The following is a 9,083-nucleotide window of genomic DNA, read 5'->3' on the forward strand; positions in this document are numbered from 1 at the left end:
CCAGAATTAAAATATCAGACTCCATTATAAAAGTGAAAACTGTTGATTTCCTCTAACCCCACCCTGTTTCTCCAGTCCAGACATGCTTGTCTTGGTGGGTGGTGGAAGGAGGACCTGCACAAAAGGGAAGGGAAGAGGAACACTCCAAGTCAGCCACTAGCCGTAGGAGGAAAAGCTGGCTTTACTCTTGATTTGTGGCATTGGTCTGTCTTCCTTACTTTCATCCTTTGTCTTTCTAGAAAACAAATGTTTTTCCCATTTGTGAGGGAAGGACCTTTATGCTGTCTAAAAGGTCCAGCTCACAGTATAAAAGGTTGCATACTGGAGTTTTAATCAGTCTCTCTCCGTTATTTTTCAGGGACTGTTGCCATGGCTGGGAAGCCCAAGCTTCACTACTTCAATGGACGAGGCAGAATGGAAACCATCCGGTGGCTCTTGGCTGCAGCTGGAGTGGAGGTAAGCAGGAAAGTAGGAAATGGGAAGTAATATTTACCTTCAGCCTCTAAGAAACAAAAGATCACAAGAGATACAGTCATATCATTTTGTTTGGAAAAGAAAGCATTAGCATACAAAGTGAAAATTCTATTGGAACCCCATTTTCTTTTTAAAATTTATTTTCTTTTTTATTATTATTAAATTTTTTTAGTTTTAATGAACATTTACAGAGATTTTGGGTTTTCATTCATTCATTGTTGCACTGTTTTCTCTACCCTCCTCCCAAGTTCGTTCTTTTTCCCCCCCCTTGAATGTCTGTTTTAATTGTCCAATTGCTACAGTGCTTGTCAAAGCCTGTTCTGCTTAATCTCCTTTGTCAGTGTGTCCTTTGCCATTCCCTATCACTCCACCCTGAGAGAGACTTCACCCTGATTCATAAGGAAAAGGGGATGGCGTATTCTCTTAGCTACTTCCTGCTGAAAAGGGACGCTGTAGGTTTCAGGGTGAAGATCTTCTCTCACTACTCTAAAGGGCCCCTTTGGCAGTAGGAAACACATAGACTATTATGGAGATTGATTTTGGAATTTAGATGCACTGTTATCAATTGTGCTTAGCCGTACATGTTCATATCCTTGAAGATGTATCATGGAAGTGTTGCAGCCTAGAAGACACAAATTTAGCTAACAAGTTAAAAGTACATGAGTCAAAAATTAAAAAGCAATAATATTCTGAGTAGAGGTTCTAATAGTGGCAAAAATAAAGTTACAAAGGGAAGGTGGGAACCCCTTTTCTTATTGGCTTCCTTTAAGCAAACTCCATCCAACAATGATGTCAGCTTAAGGATTAAAGTGCACCTGACCCAACCCATGGTATTTTCAGTGGCTTCCTATGCATCAGAAAGTTGGACAATGAATAAGGACAGAAGCCAAACTTTTAATAGTGCCTTTGAATTGTAGTGTGAGAGAAGAGTACTGAAGAGTAACAAATGAACAAACACACTGTTTTGAAGGAGGCACAACCAGGGTGCTTCTCAGAGACATGGATGGTGAAACTCTCATGTTTTCCTTGGAGTAGGATATTGTGCTGGGAAAGGCAGAGTCAGTGAAAGACAAGATGATCCCCAGCAAGATGGATTGGCACACAGTGACTTTAACAATGGGCTCTAGTATACTAGAGAAGGTAAAGACAGTGCAGGATAGGGAAGAGTCCAGACATGCTGTTCATAGGGTCACTTACAATTATAGTCGACTCAATGGCACCTGACACTAATAGCAACACTCAACAATATCCAGTATTGACTTGTGTGCTGATTTGTCCATATGACGTGGGTAATTGGTAGGTGAAGAGGCAATCATAAGAAAGACCCACAGAGACAGAAAGAGGGGCAGAAGGAGAAGATAGACAAAAGATGGGCAGATAGGCTCTTGGTCATTTACTTTTTTTTCTGTTTTTCAAGGAACAATTATTATGTGGAATTAGACCCACACAAAATACAATAAAACTTCTGCAAATGCAATGTAAACCCAAAGCCTACAAATCTTAAAATGCTATTTATTTTGATACTTACCTATTAAAAATACTCATTACAGGAAATATTAAATATTTTTTCAACTTAACATTTTATAAAACTTGAATTTGTAATTTTCTATTCTGATTACTTAGTTTTTATAAAGCAAAAAACAAAATTATCTTTTAGTTACTCATTACTTTGTTGTTTGAACAAAATTTTTGGAAAAAGTATTTTCTAATTTGGGCATGTTGCAAGGAGGTCCTTGGTCATATTTGGCAGAGTGGAGGGGCAGCCCAGGAGAGGAAGACTTTCAATGAGATGGATCGATTCTGTAACTGGAGTGGTGGGAATGAGTGTGTTTGAGACAGTGAGGTTGGCACAGGATAGAACGGCATTTAGGGCTCTTGTACATAGGGTCGCTATGAGTCGCAGGTGACTTGATGGCACATAACAACAACAACAACAATTTTGTGCTGGGTGTTTAGCTCTCTCATTTAGCTAGTAAAGACTACAGGAAAATCCTACTGTTTTAAATTTTGTGTAAAATTATTCAGATGTATAAAAATCTATCGATTATTTGAAAATATCTGCTTAATATGTGAATGTATGTAAAAGAGAAAGTACACAGAAGTTACATGGTAATAAATGAACAAGATTAAAAACCTAAAGACAAAAGAAAAAGATCTTGAAATCATCAAGTAAATTCTACTTCCACTCATATGTCCCTCCTTTGGAGTAAATTAAATTCTGTTGTGAAATTACCATCATGTGACTTCTGAGATTTACTTCCAATTAATTTCTGTGTATTAAGCTTTTTAACAAGTGGACAGACCCCATGATGTCCAGCTCTGGCTCCAACTCCCTTTGGGGACATTGTGTCCCTCAGGACCTTTGACATCCAGGGATCTGAGGAGGCTGGACCAAATGAGGGGAAAAGACCCTGAATGGATAATGGAATGATCAACCAAACATTTGTGGTTTGGGCACTGGAAACCAAGAGCACTCAAGTGAAAGCTGAGAGAAAACAGAAACCAATGGGCAGCTCTTAAACTGAGCCCAAGAGTTTGTCTTTATTTTACATTACCTCATTCAACATCATGACAGCAGCATGAGTAGGTCTTATCTTTGTTTTTCTAGATTAGGAAACTCTTGTTGGAAGACGGTTAGTAATTTACCTCAGTGAATTAAGGGGACCAATGATGTCCGTTTAAAGACTGAGATGTGCCTGATTGAAGCCATGATTTTTCCAGTCACCTGCTATGCACCTGAGAAGTGGACAGTGAATAAGAATGACAGAAGAAGAAGAATCTGCTGTCAGGGACCTCTCCAAAATCCTGAAGAGCAATGATGTCATTTATAAGACTAAAGAATTTGTTGTTGTGTGCTGGTGAGTCGAAACTGACTCATAGCTGACCCTCCCAACAGATTTTCAGAAGCAGTTAATTGCATGTGAGGAGATTGTCCCTCCTTCTCCCATGAAGCAACTGGTAGCCTCAAACCACGTGTCTGTGAGATTGCAGAACAGTTTCTTGTCACTAGGCCACCAGAGCTCAAAAGTATACCTGATTCAAGCCATAAGCTTTCCAATTACCTGCTATGCATCTGAGACCTGGATAAAGAATAGGGGTGACAGAAATTAATTGATGCCTTTGAATTGTGGTGTTGGAGAACAGTGCTGAGTAATCCCAGGAACTGGCTGGCAAAAGAACAAATGAATATGTCTTGGAGAAACCAGAATTTTTCTTAAGGCAAGGATGGTGAAGCTTTATCTCACATACTTTTGGCATGTTGTTACAAGAGGCTATTATCTGGAAAAGGACATTATGTTTGGAAAGGCAGAGGATGTGAAATAAAGGAAGGCCCTCAGCAAGATGGTTTACTACAGAGACTGCGACAGTAGGCTGAAGTGTATCAGGAATGGTAACAATGGCACAGGATAGGACAGGGTTCAGGTCTGTTGTTCACAGGATATGGACTAACACACGAACTAATACGACCAAGAGCTGTATTTGACTTGATGTCACCTAACAATTAAGGAGAGTAGCCTACATTCAAAGCTGAGGCCTTGAATAGTTTACCCATTATATCTGTATAATAAGAGATATAAATATTACTGAATAAATGTAATTCAGTATACCCTTTGTTTTGACTTTTTAAAACCCTTCCATCAACTTAACTGAATGCTGTTGAGTCAGAACCAACTCATAGTGTCTTATGTGTGTTTTCAGAGGTTGTAAATTGTAGGAAAGGAGACTGTCCTATGGAGCCTTTGATAGTGGGTTTAGTAGTGCAACTCTCTGTGGATTACGCCACCTGGTTTCATAGGACTCAGGGAACAGACATCTTGAGTTCTACTTGAAAAAATGGTTTAATTGGTGATTGTACTTTTATGTTGTGACTCACACTTTAGCATGATCAACAACAGTATTATTAACAATAAAAATGATAATGTTTATTTTTTGCTGTCATCTCAGAACTGACCCATAGCTGACCCTCCAAAAAATTTTCAGTCTCCTCCTGTGATTGTACAGGCATCCTGCTTCCACAGAGCAGCTGGTAGACTCAAACCCCTTGTTCCTTGAGGACTACAGTGCAGATTCTTGCCACTAAGCTATCGATAGCAATCTATTTTTTGTTCTTTCAACAATTTATAATTCTACAATTTGTTCTTTCATTTTCAGTTTGAAGAAGAACTTTTTGAAACACGTGAAGAATTTGAAAAATTAATCCAAGGTGAGGTCTAAACCTTGTTACTCATAGTGTTGCATTAGATCAAGTTAATGAAATGGTCTTAACATTATTATGAAAGGTAGACACCACCCCACCCTATACAGTCAGATACTCTCAATGATTCTAAGTCAAAACTTTAAAAGATATGTAGGTACTATTTATTAATATCTCTATTTTAACACTTGATAAAGGAGTTTAAAGACTAAAGCCTTCAATATGGACATCTTAATATCAAGAAAACAAAAATCCTCACCACTGAACCAATAGGAAGCATAATGATAAATGGAGAAAAGATTGACATTGTTCATGTTGGATTCATATAAGTATTCAAAACTTCAAAAGGTATGTTGCATTGGGAAAATGTACTGCCAAGGTCTCAACAAAATACTAAAGAGCAAGCATATAAGTTTAAAGACTAAAGTGTGCCTTATTCCAGCCATGGAATTTTCAATTACTTCTTATGCAACTGAAAGTTGGACAATGACTAAGGATGACAAAAGAGAAATCAATGCCTTTGATTTGTGGTGTTGGAAAAGAGTATTGAATATTCCCCAAACACAAATCCGTCTTTGAGGAAGCACAACCACAATGCTCCTTAGAAGTGATAGTGGGGAAACGGCATCTCACATACTTCAGCCATGTTGTGAGGAGGACCTAGTCATTGAAGAAGAACATCATGTTAGGAAAAGTGGAGGGTCAGAGGAAGATCTCTAACAAGACAGACTGACATAGTGACTGTAACAATGAGCTCGAGCATGTAAATGATCATAAAGATGGCACAAGAAAGGGCAAGGCTCATCTCTGTAGTTTACAGGGTTGCTATGAGTCATGGTCAACTTGATGGCAACTGCTATATAAAAGATAGTACTTAGATCTTGTCACCAACAGTGGGTGACTTTAATCCGTGGCCCTCAGGCCTGTTTTTAATTGTTTTGGGTGAAGCATTCTTCTAGGTCATATAGCCCTTGTCTGTCGACTTGCTGTACAGAGGTAACTTGTGGTTGCTGTGAAGCTGAACACTGTGACACTGATGTGCCAAATGCGATAGTGGTTACCCATAGTGGACAGTGTTTGCTGGAACTCCCTGATTAAAACAAGCTTGAAAGCAGGAGTGGCATCCACTTCCGAAACAGCTTGCCTCCGGAAACCCTATGAACCTGGAGAAAGGATGGAAATTATACAAGCATTCAGGTCTTTCGTTCATAGGGTCAGTATGAGTCGCCTACAACTCGAAGGCACTTAACAACAACAACAACAACAACAACTTAGATCTTTCAGCAAGCGTATCAGTGGTTCAATTAAGTGTAGACCATCTTCCAAGCTTCTAAGTTGCAGTTACTCTAAACTCCCTTCCTTTGTTTCTTAAGCACTTAACCTCTGTTTTCTATAATTTCTACCTTTGATATCAAAGTGTTCTTTTTTGTTACCCTTTCAATTCTTTGGGAGACTAGGTTAATCACTGTTTACATTAAATCATCTTTGTTAAAGTAACTTATGTAGTTGTCTTTTTGCTGGACCCTGACTTGATCTAACCAGGAGGCCAAGGATGTCTTTCCAGTTGGGACAAGTAAAAGCAGAAAAACCAAGAAATTACTGCCCAAATATGGTCCAAAGAGATGAGGCAAAAGGAAAGGAGAATTGGCATCCACTTCCTAAACAGCATGCCTCTGGAAATTCTATGAACTTCAATAGACAACAAGAGTTATAGAAAGGCTTCAAGTTTTTTGTTCATAAGGTTGCTATGAGTCGTGCTACACTCGATGGCAATCAACAACAACAACATGGTGTTAAATGAGAAGAGCACGGGCTAGACTATTGTCCTGCCAACAGAGACAGAAAAGAGAAAGTCTGTTCTTTTTTTTTTTTAATCAAACCATTGCTCTAAATGCAAAGATTCATTGGAAAGTTGGAAAATTATCTTAAAGAGAGCTGAGAATACTTTCAGAGAAGAGAGTATTTTCTATCAAACACGCAATACTCTCAGAGAAGAGAGTATTGCGTGTTTGATAGAAAAAGGGAGAAAAGGGGCAAGGAGGTTCATACAGGTGAAGAATAATATTTGGAAGGTACATGGAAACAAATATCAAGAAACACTTTGAATTCAAGCTAACAAGATTGTCACTTTCTTGTAAGGAATGAGGGGGCATAAAGATATTTTAAACAGAGCCTTATTTATATTATCAGGACAACAATTCTGGGTGTGCATGTGGAGTAAATGAGAAGAGCTCATCTGGCAAGAAAGAGCCCCCAGGTAGTGCAAAGAATTAGGCATTCAGCTACTAATCAAAAATTGATGGTTCAAATCCACCCAGAGAGACTGGAAAAAAAGGGCTGGCAATCTACTTCTGAAAAATTAACCATTGAAGACTGCATGGAAGGTCGTTCTACTCTGACAACACTGGATAATCATGACTCAGCACTGACTCAATAGCAACTGGTATTTTGTTGTTTTTAACCTGGAAAGAGGCCAAGTTTGTTACTGGGACATTATTGTGGTAGTTTGGAAGCAAAGAGAAGCTAAGTTAAAAATTGTTATTGTTATGTGCCATCAAGTTGAAACCAACTCATAGTTGACCCTCCAGCGGGTTTTCAGAGGCTGTAAATGATACAGGAGGAAACTGCGCATCTCCCTCCTAAGAAGCAACTAGTGACTTTGAACCGTGCTCCTTTGGGCTGGCAGCACAGCTCTACCAGAGCTCCCTTCAATTTTGTCAAAGCCATTGTCATAGAGTCAGAACAGATTCATAGCAAATCATGATTCATAGTGGGCTTCTGATGCTGGAATCACACAGGAGAATGCCCATCTTTCTGCTAACGAGCCACTGGTATATCTTAGTTGCTAGAAAGGTGCCACCTTTGGGTCAGCAGTACAATTCTCTATGGACTACACTACCAGAGCTCCCATAAACTCTAGCCATAGGAGACGAAATAATAAAAACATAGTGTCCTTGACTAGAAAGTAAGCTTTGCATATCAGCATTATATCTTGCATTAACATGCTACTTTAAAAAATAATTTTATATTGGTTTGCTTACAAAGTTCATATACATTGTGTTTCACACTATCCTTCATATTTTGTTTCATCTAGTCATTCCCAATCATTATGTTTCATAAAATGAATTGCTATTGGTCTATGCCCACCACTACCTTGTTTTTTCCAAGTCCCTGCCATATCCTTCCCATTTCCTTCACCCCTTCCCTCCACCCACCAAATTGTGCAACCCTGTGATTTTTGCCCCTACCCATCCTCACCTCCTCCTCTCTCCCCTTCCCCCCTTGGATTCCCACACAATTTTATTAGCTACCCTTCTATTTTTGCAACAATGGTCTTATTCAGTATTTGTCTTTATGAGACTGAGTTAGTTCACTCAGCATAATGCTTTTACATCAGTGAATGAATGAATGGGTGTTTCTCCTTATGGGTAAGTTTATAAGAATATTTTTATAAATGTTGTTGTTATTATTTGATCAGATATTACCACTGAATTTTGCAGCACTGTTAGAATAAAGAAAACTTAGTTACTACTAGTAAGGATAATAAAGGACTCTACTTTTGTGTATTTGAAGGTGGAACTCTGCTGTACGACCAAGTGCCTATGGTTGAGATCGATGGGATGAATTTGGTAGAAACCAGAGCCATCCTCAGATACCTAGCTGCAAAATATGACTTGTATGGAAGGAACCTGAAAGAACAAGCCTGGTATAACAATTACTTCCTGCTTAGAGCAAAACTTGGGGGGAACCCCAAAAAAACAAGAACTTTTAGGCTTACAAAGGGTCCTGATTGTCTAGCACATAATGTATTGGTTTCCTAATTAAACCCAGCAGTTCAAATCTACCAGTTATTGTACAGGATAAACATAGGCGGCCTCTTCTATTAAAGACTTAGTATAGCCTTGGGAACCAATCTGATGTGGGATCATTATGAGTCTCAAACAACTTGATGAAAATGGGTTTGTTTTGGTCTTGGTGGCATAGTTTACCTGTGGATTATTAACCAAAAGGTCAGAGTAAAATCCACCAGTCATTCAAAAGAAGCAAGAAGAAGCAATCTTGTGGCATTAAGATATACAGTATTGGAAACCAGTGAAGGGTTGTGTGACTGGGAACTGACACCACTGCAGGGGTTTTGGTGAATGGTAGGCTTACTGACAGTTATATGCAGTGCAGTTCCTGACAGATTAACAAAAAAATCTTCTCTTGTTGCTTTTTATAATGGAAAAATAGAAACACATTCCAAAAGAGAAAGAATAGTATACTGAACTCTATAAATAACATTTATGTTCAACAATTATCCATTCATGGCCATTACATATTACAATCGGTAGCATCAGGATGGATGGTGAAGAGATTGAGATTGTTCACAGCTTCAGTTTGCTCGGCTCCACGGTCAACACTCTTGGCACCA

General features: G+C 38.8%; 1 protein-coding gene across 1 annotated transcript in view; it reads left to right on the plus strand.

Annotated features, from left to right (window-relative positions):
* Positions 1 to 369: 369 nt before the first annotated feature.
* LOC102853598 (glutathione S-transferase-like) overlaps positions 370 to 9,083 on the plus strand; it is an 18,233-nt gene continuing 9,519 nt past the window's right edge. The window contains exons 1-3 of the mRNA XM_006902821.1: positions 370 to 456; positions 4,627 to 4,678; positions 8,243 to 8,375. Of these exons, the coding sequence (XP_006902883.1) occupies positions 370 to 456; positions 4,627 to 4,678; positions 8,243 to 8,375 (272 nt within the window). The remainder of the gene's footprint in view (positions 457 to 4,626; positions 4,679 to 8,242; positions 8,376 to 9,083) is intronic.

The sequence above is a fragment of the Elephantulus edwardii genome, unplaced genomic scaffold (assembly GCF_000299155.1).
Source record: "Elephantulus edwardii isolate Elephantulus edwardi_28Jun2011 unplaced genomic scaffold, EleEdw1.0 scaffold00455, whole genome shotgun sequence".
Classification (NCBI taxonomy): domain Eukaryota; kingdom Metazoa; phylum Chordata; class Mammalia; order Macroscelidea; family Macroscelididae; genus Elephantulus; species Elephantulus edwardii.